Below are 15,676 nucleotides of genomic sequence, written 5' to 3' on the forward strand. Positions count from 1 at the left end.
GATTGCCTTCAACGCGATATCGGGCCCGATTTCCTTTCAAGCACACCTTTAGACAAATCGCATCGAAAGTGCATTTTTTTGTGCATTCGATGCGCATACAATCTTGCGATTTATCTCATGCCCCTTACGACCGGAAATCGGGTGGTATCGGAAGCACGAATGCGAGCGCATGGCATGCTGACCAAAAGCACACCAGATTTATCTGCGAGATTTCTAAAAATGTAAATAGAGGGCTGGCCTATCTGGGGGATATATAAACATATTAAAACGCAAAAAGAAAAAGTATTCTACATTGGGGCACTCATCTGTAACTTACTGTAATGAAAAATCTGAATCTAGGTATAGGACAACTTCCTATAAAACATAACCTTTATTGTAATTGGTTTCAAATACTAATAGTGGATAGCTGGCGATATATAAACAAGCAGCCATTTTATAGTCTGTGCTCTTCTGTTTGCTCTGTGACTAGAGAAGTTTGGTTTATACCTGCTGCTCGTTCCACATTGCTAGCTACCGTGCACTGGGGGTCATTCCGAGTTGATTGCTCGTTGCCGATTTTCACAACGGAGCGATTAAGGCTAAAATGCGCTTGCGCATGGTACGCATGCGCTAAATATTTTAACACAAAACTTAGTAAATTTACTCACGTCCGAACGAAGAATTTTCATCGTTGAAGTGCTCGGAGTGTGATTGACAGGAAGTGGGTGTTTCTGGGCGGAAACTGGCCGTTTTCTGGGAGTGTGCGGAAAAACGCAGGCGTGCCAGGAAAAAACGTGGGAGTGTCTGGAGAAAAGGGGGAGTGGCTGGCCGAACGCAGGGCGTGTTTGTGACGTCAATCCAGGAACGAAACGGACTGAGCGGATCGCAGTGTAGGAGTAAGTCTGGAGCTACTCAGAAACTGCAACAAATTATTTAGTAGCAGTTCTGCTAATCTTTCGTTCGCTATTCTGCTAAGCTAACATACACTCCCAGAGGGCGGCGGCCTAGCATGTACAATGCTGCTAAAATCTGCTAGCGAGCGAACAACTCAGAATGACCCCCACTGCTTTGTTCTGCTTGCATTACAAAGTGTTTCTATATTGCTGTGTGTGTGTGTAGAGATGGATTCTACTCGCTATCAGGCTCTCATGTGCTACTCTGTGCTGAAGATGAGGGCAGACAGAGTGAGGGCCCAGGAAAGGCGGAGGGAGAGATCTTGCTGGACCAAGGAGTGGCTGCTTAAGCGGCCTACTCGCTCCTACATGCCCCTCCTGGATGAGATCAGGGACAACAACCCGGATGACTACCGCAACTTCCTGCACATGGATGACGACACCTTCCAGGAGTTGCTGCATCTGGTGACCCCCCTCATACAGAAGCGGTATACCAAATGGCGGATTCCTATCCCTGCTGAGGAGAGGCTCGTGGCTACCCTGCGGTTCCTTGCTACTGGACAGTTGTTTGAGGACCTGAAATATGGGACACGTATCTCTGCGCAGGCTTTGGGACACATCATACCTGAAACCTGCAAGGCTATTATCAAAGTGCTTCAGTATAAGTACTGCAAGGTAAGAAAATTACACCACACATTGCTTGTCGTGTAACAAAATGTTTTATTTTTCAAACTGAAATTGCGTAGAAAAGATATGTGCTTTTTATTTCAAGACATAATTGTATATGCGGCCAACATGGCTGAACGTCAACAAACAGTATAAAGTTTTCATGATGCAGCACATGTGCATCATTACATTTATGAGATGATAAAGAAAATGCTGTATATGGCAACAAATGTGGTGCATTTTGATACTACGGCGTTGAGTGGCACCGCAGCCAGGGGCACAATGCACACATGCAACTTAGGGTAGGAAGATGAGTCCCCGGTACCATCAACCTGCACCAAGTTGCATGTGTGCATTGTGCCCCTGGTAGGGGTGCCACTCAATGCCGTAGTATCACAATGCAGCACATCTGTTGCTATATATAGCAAGGGCAGCATTTACATTTGAGAAACGTAAAACAAATTCCATATATATATCAACATATAACTTTTTATAAATATGCAACCAACATGGCTGAACTTTTTCGAACAGTATCTTTATGGTAGCATCTGGTGCAGTATGATAAATGGTGGTAGTGGCACATGATATCAGAGTGTACCGTGAGGAAGAGTGCCTGTGGGTGACTGAACAAACAGAAGAGAGAGACTGCCTATAACCGCCTGGTGGAGTAGTCAAAGCCAACCTTCAAAGCGGATTCTGTGGCCTGGGTCTGGACAAATATTGCAAATTTACGGACTGTCAATACACACATGAAGGTAGGTGCAGATTGTGGTTCCCCGGGAACCAACAACCTTCCCCTAGCAACATGTGTGTATTGTGCGCCTGAAAGCGGTGCCACTCTTAACCATGGTTTTCATGATGCAGCACATGCGCATCATTACATTTATGAAATGATAAAAAAAATGCTATATATACCAATAGATGTGGTGCATTTTGATACTGCGGTGTTGAGTGCCACCGATGCCAGGGGCGCAATGCACATGTGCAGCTAGGGGCAGGAAGATGGGACCCTGGTACCATCAATCTGTCCCTAGCAGTATTTGTGCATTGTCCGCCTGAAAGCTTTGACACTCACCGTAGTATCAGAATGCACCACATCTCTTGGTATGTATAACAAGGGCAGCAGTAAATGAGAATCACCCTATATTTGAAAGACACTTGTCTCCTGCTCCTCTTGTCCCCCCTGTGACATCAAGGAGGTCAAAATTGCGGAGGGGACGGTGGATGTGTGGCTGCCTTGGGAAGGGTAGCTGGTTTGAGGAGATTGGATAGTGGGGAAAGGGTGGGTGGATGGGGGTGGGTGTTGACGATCATGGAAAGGGTGGCTGGTTTGATGAGGAGGGATTTGAGGAGGATGGAGAGTGGAGGAAGGGTAGTTGTATGGGGTCTGCGGTTGCGGATAACCGGAATGGTAGCTGTGATGCGGAGAAGGATGGGTACTGGAGGAAGGGTAGGTGGGTGGTGAACTGAAGGTCAATGGGAGATGAGCAGGTGCTTGAGGCTCTGGCCCATGAACTTTCCACTCTGGTGTCCGTTGTCCTGAGAGTGTTTGGTACAAAACCTGTGACATCAGGCGCTGGCACTCTACTTGCTGCTGCGCAGAAACCTTACGCATAGTTTTACTCACATATGATGCAAAGTCATCAAATTCATCTGGTTTTCGGAGCAGCTGTGAACGGGCCTCCAGTAGTAGAGACAGACTAATGGCGTTTATGGCGCGGCTGCCTGGGGCTTGCAGTGGTGCAGCATTTTGGGCAGTGGGCCAGTATAATTCTGGGTGCAGCAGCATAATGGTGGGCAGTGTTGGTAAAAAAGAATAATAGTCATTGGTGGCCAGTGGTATAGCCTGCCTACCCTGTGCGGTTTGTTTGGGAGCTCAGCAGCGCGCTTCCAGCCTCCTCTCCAGTCATGTGCGCAGTGAGGGGAAGAGGAGTGTCCAGAAAGTCAGCTCCTGTCTTCACATATCGCACATCGCAGTGTGATAAATCGAAAGTAGTAAAAAACAGCATGAGCTCACGCAGCAATTCGATAACAATTAAAGGCAGCACATACTATCTTGAGACGCGAGATTCGACCGGCATGCCCGCGCATCGCGTCGAAAGGTACCTTAAGTGTGCATACAATCCTCCGAGTTCTCACACAGATCCAGTCGAAATCGAAGGTTAGCACCGATTATCTCACAAGTGTATGGGCACCATTTGGAAGCTTGGCTCCAGGCATAAGATTAATTGCACAATCATAAGATCAGTGAGGAGGCTTGTTGTTTAGAGAAGACGTCCGCGTATACCAGATACTGAGTTGGCAACCATTCAGGAACTGGATGAACTGATTGGACCGGTATGGTCAAACATTTAGCGGCACATCCTGAACCCCAAGAAACAAGATATCCAGTACCCCAGTGGAACATCGGGTTGTATAACTTTAGCCAAGGCAGGCCCAAAACAATTGGAGTAAGAGGGCAATGAACTAGGAGGAAGGATAGCTCCTCAGAATGTAAAGCTCCCACAGAAAAATGAAGGACTGATGTCCAGGCGTTCACCCGACCGTTAAGGAGGGGATGGCCATCTAGACCGCAGATGGAAATAGGTGAATCTAAATTCTCCATGAACTCCTCGGGCATGGGCAAATTCCAAATCCATAAAATTTCCAGTGGCTCCGAAATCTACAAAAGTTGGCACTTCAATCTGACTGGTAGAGGAGACAATCTTAGTAGGAAGCAACAACAAATTATTCAGGGAGATGGAACAGAGACCTGAGAAAACTCCCCCCATCAGGTCTACTTGTTTTCCGCCTTTTGCGGGCAAGTATTTGCCAGATGCCCCTTGCCCCCGCAATAAAGACACAATCCAAGATTGCGTCACCTAGCATTTTCCTGGGGGGGTCAAGCGGAATGCCCCGATCTGCATGGGTTCCTCGGTATCCACAGCAACCTCTGACACCGTCCATCAAGATGATGGTGAGGGAACTTGTTTTTCCATCTTCTGTTCCCGAAACCGCCTATCCACCTTGATGGCTAACTCCATTATAACATCCAGGGTAGCCAGAGTAAGATATTGAACAAGGAAATTTTTTATTTGTTCCATAAGCCCTAAATGGAACTTAGAAGGGCCGGGACGTTTCAACCGCAATCATTGGCCCAACGGCAAAATTCGGTGCAATAAACCTCGGCTGTGTTCCCTCATTATTTTAAGGAGCGATGGTGAGCATCTGTGGATGTTGCCTGATCTGGGTCTTTAAGGCCCCAGGGCTTTACAGAAGGCATCCACAGAACACAGACTGGAGTGATTTGCTGGAAGGGCAAATGCCTAAGATTGCGTGTCACCTTGCAAGAGGGACATTATGATCTCCACCTGCTGGGTCTCTGAACCAGAAGAGTGGGACCTGAGCCTAAAATAAAACTTGCCTCTCTCCCAGAAATTAATGAAGTGTTTAAGGTCCCTGGTAAACCTATCTGGGAGATTGACTTTTGGTTCCCTTGGGGTTGGTGACGAGACGGACTCAGACCTATGGCTCTCCTCCTGAGTTTCCCCTCAAACAGAAAGATCCCGTAGCTGCTAGGTCAAACCCTGGATCTGGCTAATCAGGATCTGGGCAGTGTTTTGTTGCGCTGGATCCATCCACAAATGAGCGAATCATGAGGCTACTACCATTTTAGAGCTGGTTATGCTGTTATGATCAAGAGTATATACCTGGACTGAGTGGTGCAGAAATCTGGGTTTGAGACGGGTATGGTGGAATGGCTTGACACATGGTATAACTGTAAGGATATGGGGTAGGTTCAGTGGCTTGACACGTGGTCTATATTCTGGACAATAACCCTAGTCACCCCACAGTAAGACCCATAGAGTACACCAGCAGGTCTTTATGCATATAAGAGCCACTTTTCCCTTAAGACTAGATGCGCCTACCGGTACTAGGGTGCCCACCAGGACTTATGCCACTGGCAACAGTATGGGATTACTACCAAGATGACCAGAGTTATCTGTCGGTGGAAGGACAGAAGTAGAAGGAAGAGTAGGGAATGGGAGAAAGTCCTGAGTGATGTACTGCGGCTGTGTATGGAGTAAAATGGAGCGGAGGAAAGACTTGCACTGAGGGATTGACTATAGTGGGTGCCGGGTGTAATGAATGATAATAAACACTGGTTGTATGGATTTGTAATAGTGATGGCAATAGACAACAGAAAAAATAGGATTTTAATTACCTACCAGTAAATCCATTTCTTGTAGTCCGTAGAGGATACTGGGGTCCACATTAGTACCATGGGGTATAGACGGGTCCACTAGGAGCTATGGGCACTTTAAAAAAATCAATAGTGTGGGCTGGCTCCTCCCTCTATGCCCCTCCTACCAGACTCAGTCTAGAAACTGTGCCCGAGGAGACGGACATACTTCGAGAGAAGGATTTAACTGAACAGTGGTGAGATTCGAACCAGCACACACAAACAAGAGGAAAGCCATGCTAACCAAACTTGAACAGGAACAGCAGTGATTGAGACTTCTGGTTCCGGCGCTGCATGGAGTGACACAGCTCTTCTGTAGCTCCGATGCCTCCCGCCACTAAACCCTGCATATCGCCCGTTCCGGGCATCCACTGAGCGGTCCGCTCCCCCCACCCACCCTGTGCACTACTAGCCCCCCTGTATGGACAGGATTTTGAATCCCACGATGCAGGGTAAAGCACCCCGCGCCAACCCTGAAGCCTGCGGCTCCATTTCCAAGATGGCCACCGCAGCTTCCCTGGACTCTGGAGCTCAAGCAGTGGCTGCTCCTGCTGGCAGCCAGGCTCCTCTGCCTTCCGTGCCTCCTGCCTCTGCTGGGTCTGCTGCTGGGGGCCCACTGCCCTCTCAACCTCCTGCACATTCTTTGTCCTATAAAGATATAGGGCTGTAAAGGAAACTTTGCAGCCTCTGTTTCAAGAACAAGCATAGTCACATGCTGCTGCTCTACAACAGGCTGTCCTGGATAGCAAGAGTCAATATAAGCAATTGGCTAAACGTGTTCTGCATGTGGAGCATACCGCTGGTGAGACTTTTAAAAAAACTGCTGAACTTTCTGACATCTCTGCTAAACTGCAGAAATCTTAAAACATGGCCCTCATTCTGAGTTGATCACTAGCTGCTTTCGGCCGCAGCGCGGCTATCAGGCTAAAAATTGGCATTTCTGCGCATGCGTAAGGGCCGCAGTACGCACGTGCAAAGTACTTTCACACAAAACTATGCAGTTTTACACAAGGGTGAGCGACGCTTTTCAGTCGCTCTGCTGATCGGTGAGTGATTGACAGGAAGTGGGTGTTTCTGGGTGGTAACTGAGCGTTTTCCGGAAGTGTGCTAAAAAAAACGCAGGCGTGTCCGGTAAAAACGCAGGCATGCCTGGGGAAACGGGGGAGTGGCTGGCCGAACGCAGGGCGTGTTTGTGACGTCAAAGCAGGAACTAAACTGTCTGCAGTGATCGCAAGGTAGGAGTAGGTTTGGAGCTACTCTGAAACTGCGTTAACATTTTTTTGAGCACTTCTACTAAGCTGAGATACACTCCCAGAGAGCGGCGGCTTAGCGTTTGCACTGCTGCTAAAAGCAGCTAGCGACCGATCAACTCGGAATGAGGGCCACGGTGTGGTCGAAGCTTGACGACCTTGGTAATAGGTTGCGTCTAAACAACCTCAGGCTCATTGGGCTGCCAGAATCAATTAAAAGGCTGGCTCTTTATCACTTTTTCTGCCATACACTACCTGATCTCCTTGGAGTACAAGATGTTTGCTCGGACCTTGCGGTGGAACGTGCCCACAGAACGGGTCCTTCCCGTCCCTCTTCCATATCGCCTCATCCACCTGCTATGCTGTTTCGCTGTCTTAATTTCCTCCATAAAGAAGCACCATGGTCCGCTTCCTGCCATGTACGTGATCTTGTTTGGGAAGACGCCAAGCTATTGCTTTTTCAGGATTTCTCCCCGGAGCTTACCAGGCTCCTCCGCAAGGTGTTCTCTCCTATCTGCTCTAACTTGATTCACGAAGGCCGTAAGTTTGCATTGCTCTATCCCGCACACCTGAGAATCTTCAACGGCACATCCTTTAAAGATTTTACCACCCCTGAAGATGCTGCTGCTTTTCTCTCGGAGACCGCAGCCCCTGACCCGGTGTCGGAATGAATCTGCTATATGAACTTCATCTTGGAACTCTCCTGATCCATTGTTGCTCCGCACACGTTGCCGTTTATGATACCGCTTTTTCCCTCCATCAGCTCGTGAACTTTGGGTTCCTATGTTGGACTGTATGGACTATTTCTTTACATTCCTATTGGTCCTCTGGGTGATGTATATTTATAATGCTTTATACGTTATCTCTCTGCTGTATGTTCCCACATGATCTGTTTAGTGCTGGCTCTCTTTAAATTTCAACCGTTTTGCATACTTTTTCAGTCTGGACGGCCGATATCATTGTTCTGGCCGCTCACCTATACTTCCGAATCCCCCCCCCCCCCTTTCCCTATATTGTTCGATATAGTGGTTGCTGGCTAGGGGCAGTGTACTCCTCACCGTATATAGGCCCTCATTCCGAGTTGTTCGCTCGCAAGCTGCTTTTAGCAGGTTTGCACACACTAAGCCGCCGCCTACTGGGAGTGAATTTTAGCTTATCAAAATTGCGAACGAAAGATTAGCAAAATTGCGAATAGACACTTCTTAGCAGTTTCTGAGTAGCTCCACACTTACTCGGCAACTGCGATCAGTTCAGTCAGTTTCGTTCCTGGTTTGACGTCACAAACACACCCAGCGTTCGGCCAGACACTCCTCCGTTTCTCCAGCCACTCCCGCGTTTTTCCCATAAACGGTAGCGTTTTTTCGCACACACCCATAAAACGGCCAGTTTCCGCCCAGAAACACCCACTTCCTGTCAATCACATTACGATCACCAGAACGAAGAAAAAAACCTTGTAATGCCGTGAGTAAAATACCTAACTGCATAGCAAATTTACTAGGCGCAGTCGCACTGTGGACATTGCGCATGCGCATTAGCGACTAATCGCTCCGTTGCGACAAAAAAATAACGAGCGAACAACTCGGAATGACCACCATAGTCAATACCTCTCTTATCTTCCTATGAAGTTGTTATTGCGGGACCCCCAGGTTGGTCTGTTTTTCTTCTTGTTTCTATGTTTCATCGAAGCCACACATAAATACTCAACCAATTCACAAATGTGATCGGTAAGAAATATAAGGTGGTCTGAGGAAAACCCCTGTTGTAGGCCTTACCTGAGCTGTTTTGCCCATGCAACTACAGCCTTGTTAACCCAAACTCCAACTCAAAACAGGTGTAAGCAACATCCCTGTAGCCTATAGGAAAGGATATTTAGACAGAAATCGCGGTGTCACAGAAACGCGTTTAGCTGGATTTAGCCATGCTTCTATTAACTGCTTAAGAGATATGAATAAGAAAAACACACAGTCTCCCTTAGTCTGCTAGCAATAAAACGTCATATGATTCAGTGCAACCTATCAGCTGGCGTACCGCTCTAATGAGATCACCATAGCTAGGGCTATAAGTGACCTCACTATCTGACTCCTGGCCCAATTCTGAGATGTGGCACTGAATCGTGAGAATGTAATTATGAGACAAATGATTATTCTTAGAAATTGAACTATACATGGACTTCGTAAACCCAGCAAAGTTCTCGAAAAATCCTGTGCCCACATTGGCTGCTCAGACGGCATTAACTGTGAACAGACTTAGCTGCCTCACGGTCTTTTTGTGCAGCGGACAACTGTGACTGCAAATCAGGGATTCTCACAGTTATCACAGACAAGCTGCTATTTCTGATTTTGTCATGCACACAGACAATAATACAGTGAGACAACGTCTGCACAACTCAGTGAAAATAACTGTAGTGTCTGTAATACCGCGTGCACTGCATTATAGAGTAAATCTATGATGTTCACTGCGCCACCTACTAAACACCCCTGCCCCCTCCAGTGGCCGTGTGTTGTAGGACTGACATATTTTGTAGGTGTGTAACCTTTGTATGAAAAAGGCATCCCAGCATGTGTTTTTTTTAAACATAGACATAAGACTATAACATAAATGTAAAACCTATGTAACTCCAAAAGCACTCATAACCTAGGCTTCATAGCCTGTTATGTCCCTTATAGCCCTGACCACCATCCCTTAAGATTAGGGGAACCACTGGATTAGGGACCGCTATGACCTCCCCCACTGCATAAAGCAGTGCTAGTGAGCCACAGCTAGCTTCCACCCACAACCCCCCCTCTGAGTGATGGTGCCCTGCAGCAGTAGCTACTCCCTGTGATCTAGTGCGCTGATGGAAGCTGGAGAGCAGGGGAGATGTGTGCTGTGATGGGGCTTCTCTGGAGCAGCCGAGATGTATACTGACAGGCGCCCAGCGGCAGCGCTGTTTGGATCCGCGCTGCCGGTGGATTGTGGCAGGTGCCCAGTGGCAGCATTATCTGACCGCTGCTGGAAGCTGCGCTGCAGTAAGCCGCTTCCCAGTTGTCTAGAGTAGGCAAAGTGTAGACTGAAAGGCGCCCAGTGGCAGCGTTGTGTGGAGCCGCGCTGCCGGGAACCGGTGGAGCGCCCAGTGGCAGTGTGTGTCTGACTGCTGCTAAGAGCTGGAAAGCGGGGGAGTTTGAGTTGCTGCATTATACATCAGTAAGCAGCTCTCCCCGTGCAAAAAATGTTCCACGCACATGGTGGGGCAGCAGCTCCACTATCCACAGCCACAAATTGGCGCAACGGAGCGGCGGCAGGATGAGCTGCCCACCCGCTCGTTACCTCAGTGTAATGTGGAGGCTCCGATGGGGCTTCTCTTCAAGCTCCGTCCAGCTCCTGCAGCCATGGCTGAGTCAGCTAACGGTGATGAAGGTCTATGGTGGGGCTTCTCTGTCTAAGCACCGACAAGCCTTCGCTGCACAACAGCAGCACACTCCCAGACCCACACTTCCTAATAAGCTCGGAAGGGAGTGTGATTGAAAAAAAGAAAAAATATTTAGAAAAATAAAAAGTAAAACCTGGAATGACTCCAGGATTCGACCTTCCCTGGTGAAGGCACAAAAAACACTGAGGCATCTTGGGAGTATGGAGGGGAAGGAGGGTTACACATTTAAATATTGAAATTTGCCTATCCCTGCTATCACACCGTCCATATCCCAAGAGTACTACAGTGACCCTCTAGTGCAGGCATTCCCAACCACGGTCCTCATGGCACACTAACAGTGCAGGTTTTAGTGATATCCAGGCTTCAGCACAGGTGACTTAATTAGTAGCTCAGTTATTTTGATTTAACCATCTGTGCTGCAGCCTGGATATCACTAAAACCTGCACTGTTGGTGTGCCTTGACGACCGTGGTTGGGAATGCCTGCTCTAGTGGATGAAAAAAAACAAGATTTATGGTAAGAACTTACCTTTGTTAAATCTCTTTCTGCGAGGTACACTGGGCTCCACAAGGATTGGACAAATGGGGTGTAGAGTAGGATCTTGACAACGTAGCCACATACACCACACACTCACGACAAGAGAAGTGTCAGCGGCTAATGCCATACCAACCCAAAGAAGCTAAGTGCGTCAGGGTGGGCTCCTTGTGGAGCCCAGTGTACCTCGCAGAAAGAGATATAACAAAGGTAAGTTCTTACCATAAATCTCGTTTTATGCTGCGGGGTACACTGGGCTCCACAAGGATTGGACAATGGGGATGTGCTAAAGCAGTTCCTTATGGGAGGGGACGCACTGTAGCGGGCACAAGAACCCGGCATCCAAAGGAAGCATCCTGGGAAGCGGCAGTATCGAAGGCATAGAACCTTATGAACGCGTTACCGGAGGACCACGTAGCCGCCTTGCAAAATTGTTCAAGGGTCACACCACGTTGGGCCACCCAAGAAGGTCCAACAGACCGAGTAGAATGGGCCGTAATGTGAGCAGGAGCTGACAGACCAGCCCTCACATAAGCATGTGCAATCACCATTCTGATCCATCTGGCCAGGGTCTGCTTGTGAGCAGGCCAGCCACGTTTGTGAAATCCAAACAAAACAAAGAGAGAATCAGATTTTCGAATAGAAGCAGTTCTCTTCACGTAGATACGGAGAGCCCGTACCACATCCAAAGACCGCTCTTTGGGAGACAAATCAGGAGAGACAAAGGCCGGAACCACAATCTCCTGATTAAGGTGGAACGAAGAAACCACCTTAGGTAAATATCCGGGATGAGTCCTAAGAACCGCCCGGTCACGGTGATAAATCAGATATGGGGAACTACAAGACAAAGCACCCAGATCCGACACTCTTCTAGCAGAGGCAATAGCCAGCAAGAACACCACCTTAAGGGAAAGCCACTTAAGGTCAGCTGAACCAAGGGGTTCAAATGGAGGCTCCTGCAATGCCTCCAAAACCACCGACAAGTCCCAAGGAGACACAGGAGGGACATAGGGAGGTTGGATATGCAACACACCCTGAGTGAAAGTATGAACATCAGGTAAAGTCACAATTTTTCTCTGAAACCACACCGACAAGGCCGAAATATGAACCTTGAGGGAGGCCAGACGCAGGCCTAAATCTCGGCCCTGCTGCAGAAAAGCCAAAAGTTTGGCTGTACTAAACTTGGAAGCGTCATAATTATTAGATGCGCACCAAAGTAGGAATGCTAGACCCTATAGTAAATCCGAGCAGAAACCAGTTTCCCGGCCCGCAACATAGTTTTAACGACCTCTTCAGAAAAACCCTTAGCCCTCAAGAAAAACCCTTAGCCCTCAAGACGGAAGATTCAAGAGCCACGCCGTCAAAGACAGCCTGGCTAGGTCCTGGTAGACACAGGGGCCCTGAACGAGGAGGTCTGGGCGTTGTGGAAGCAGAAGTGGACGCTCTGACGATAGGCCTTGCAGGTCTGAGAACCAGGGCCGTCTGGGCCACGCCGGAGCTATGAGAAGCAGATTTCCTTTTTCTTGCTTGAACTTCCGAATTACCCTGGGCAGGAGTGACACCGGAGGAGCACGTACGGCAGCCAAAACCTCCACGGCACCACCAGCGCATCCAGGAATGCTGCTTGAGGATCCCTTGTCCTTGCTCGAAGACCGCAACCTTGTGATTGTGTCGAGACGCCATCAGATCTAAATCTGGTAGACCCCACTTTTCCACTAGGAGTTGAAACACTTCTGGATGGAGGCTCCACTCTCCGGCATGCACGTCCTGACGACTGAGAAAGTCCGCTTCCCAATTCAGGACTCCCGGAATGAATATTGCCGATATGGCCGGTAGATGGCGTTCCGCCCAACGTAGAATCCGTGAGACTTCCTTCATTGCCAAACGGCTTCGAGTGCCGCCTTGATGATTTATGTAAGCCACTGTGGTGGCGTTGTCCGACTGTATTTGAACAGGACGGTTCTGAATTAAATGCTGGACCAGGTTCAACGCATTGAAGACCGCCCGCAATTCCAGAATGTTGATCGAGAGGAGAGATTCCGCCTTGGTCCACCGACCCTGAAGGGAGTGTTGCTCCAGCACCACACCCAAACCTCTTAGACTGGCATCTGTTGTCAACAGGACCCAGTTGGATATCCAGAAGGGACGACCCCTGCACAACTGTTGGTCACGGAGCCACCAAAGTAGCGACAGATGGACCTCCGGAGTCAATGAGATCATGTGAGACCTGATTCGGTGAGGCAGGCTGTCCCACTTGGCTAGAATCGGCCTCTGGATGGGGCGAGAATGGAATTGAGCATACTCCACCATGTCGAATGCTGAGACCATGAGGCCCAGCACCTGCATCACCGAATGTATCGACACTTGTGGACGATAAAGGAAGCAACGAATCCTGTCCTGAAGCTTCAGGACTTTCTCCTGAGACAAGAACAACCACTGGTTGTGAGTGTCCAATAGCGCTCACAGGTGCACCATGCTCTGAGCAGGGACCAGGGAGGATTTCTTCCAGTTGATGAGCCACCCGTGGGCTTGTAGAAACCAGACCGTCATATCCAGATGACACAGGAGAAATTCTGGGGAATTTGCCAGGATTAACAAGTCATCCAGGTACGTCAGTATCCTGACCCCTTGACGGTGGAGTACCACCGTCATCACCGCCATTACTTTGGTGAAAACGCACGGCGCCATTGTTAAACCAAAATGTAACGTCCAAAACTGGTAATGAAGGTTGCCAATAGCGAACCTCAGGTATCGCTGATGTGACGCTGCTATAGGAATATGCAGGTAAACATCCTGTATATCCAGGGAGACCATGTAGTCCCCAGGTTCCAAGGCCTGAACTATAGAGCGAAGGGTTTCCATACGGAACTTGGAAACCTTCACAAACTTGTTCAATGCCTTGAGATTGAGAATGGGCCGGGAGGACCCATTCGGTTTCGGGACTAGAAACAGCGGAGAATAGTACCCCCGGCCCCTCCGAGCAAGAGGCACCTGTACTACAACTTCTGTATCCAGAAGGGTCTGTACCACCGAATGCAGAGTGTTTGCCTTTGTCTGGTCCAACGGGATGTCTGATCAAAATCGATGAAGGAGTCGGTTTTTGAAGGCTATGGCGTAACCTCGAGTGACGACTTCCCATACCCAGGCATCTGAAGTGGTCTTCAACCATTTCTGGGTATACCCTAGAAGCCGGCCCCCCACCCTGGAATCCCCCAGGGGGAGGCCTGCCCCGTCATGTGGCAGGCTTATCGGTCTTGGAAGATGGCTGACGGGCAGCCCAGGCTCTTTTGGGCTACGGCTTTCCAGGTTTGGAAGTGCGGGCCTGCTTGTGGTACACCTGACCTTTTGCTTTACCTGAAGGACGAAAGGACGTACCTTTAGCCTTCGACACAGAAGGAGCGGTATTTGGTAGACAGGCAGTTTTGGCAGTAGCCAAGTCAGCCACTATCTTATTTAAGTTCTCCCCAAACAGAATATCTCCCTTGAAAGGGAGTACCTCCAGAGTTTTTCTAGAGTCCAGATCCACAGACCAGGATCTCAGCCACAATATCCGGCGAGCCAGGACTGACGTAGTAGAGGCCTTGGCTGCTAGGATACCGGCATCCGAAGCCGCCTCTTTAATATAGCGAGAAGCTGTGACAATATATGACAAGCATTGTCTAGCATGGTCAGAAGAGATTTCAGTATCTAACTCCAAGGCCCATGCTACAATAGCCTCTGCAGCCCATGTACCTGCAATAGTGGGCCTTTGCGCAGCACCCGTGAGGATGTAAATCGCTTTCAGACAACCTTCCACACGCTTATCTGTAGGCTTTTTTAGAGATGTGACGGTAGTGACAGGCAGAGCTGAGGAAACCACCATCCTGGCCACATGTGAGTCCACTGGAGGCGTTTCCCAATTCTTAGACAGCTCTGGCACGAGGGGATAGCGAGCCAGCATCTTCTTGTGAGGCACAAACTTCGTACCCGGGTTTTCTCAGGGTTCCTGACGTATATCCACTAGGTGGTCAGAGTGAGGTATAACTTGTTTAACCACCTTCTGACGCTTGAACCTATCTGGTTTCTTAGGAGGGACGGATGGCTCGGGATCATCCGTAATCTGTAGAATTAACTTAATAGCCTCCAAAAGATCAGGAACATCCACATGTGAACTACCCTCCCCATCATCCATATCTGAGTCAGAATCTGTGGGGTCAGTATACGTGCCGTCTTCATCAGACAAGGTGTCAGTGACAGCAGTGGATTGTGAGGAGACAAGCGCTCGCTTAGAGGACCCCTTGGACTTAGGCGAGCGATGGTCAGACTTTTTAGTAGTCAGGGACTGGTTCAACTTCTTTAACTGAGTAGATAAATTGTCCGCCCATGGCGGGTTAGCTGCAGGGACCACATACGGTTGTACCGGCATTGGGGGTCCCATAGGGGGTGTTAGTTTATGAACTAGCGTATGCAGAAGCGTGGAAAAAGCGGCCCACGGTGGGTCAGTATGTGCCTCCGTTGCCACAGTCCCACTGGGGGGGCAAGGAGCCCCCAGAACCAGAGCCCACAGCTGCTATATTCTCCTCATATGGGTATGTGGCTTCAGCAACACCGGCAGTGTGTTCAGCCCCAGAACCGTTACCCTCAGAAGCAGACATGATATAACTTGCAGTATGAGGTAACACAGTACAATTATCAGCAGCACTGTATCTCTAAACCCAAACCCCTGCGCAGTGTAGTCAGCACTA

At 49.0% G+C, this 15,676-nt stretch overlaps 1 protein-coding gene across 1 annotated transcript in view; it reads right to left on the reverse strand.

Moving 5' to 3' along the window:
- The window catches only part of LOC135057099 (uncharacterized), a 240,399-nt gene that overhangs the window by 87,238 nt on the left and 137,485 nt on the right, over nt 1-15,676 (reverse strand). Inside the window, exons 7-8 of the mRNA XM_063963000.1 lie at nt 9,039-9,116; nt 6,233-6,408 (exon numbers count right to left, since the gene is read on the reverse strand). Of these exons, the coding sequence (XP_063819070.1) occupies nt 6,233-6,408; nt 9,039-9,116 (254 nt within the window). The remainder of the gene's footprint in view (nt 1-6,232; nt 6,409-9,038; nt 9,117-15,676) is intronic.

This window comes from Pseudophryne corroboree, chromosome 3 (genome assembly GCF_028390025.1).
Source record: "Pseudophryne corroboree isolate aPseCor3 chromosome 3, aPseCor3.hap2, whole genome shotgun sequence".
Classification (NCBI taxonomy): Eukaryota; Metazoa; Chordata; class Amphibia; order Anura; family Myobatrachidae; genus Pseudophryne; species Pseudophryne corroboree.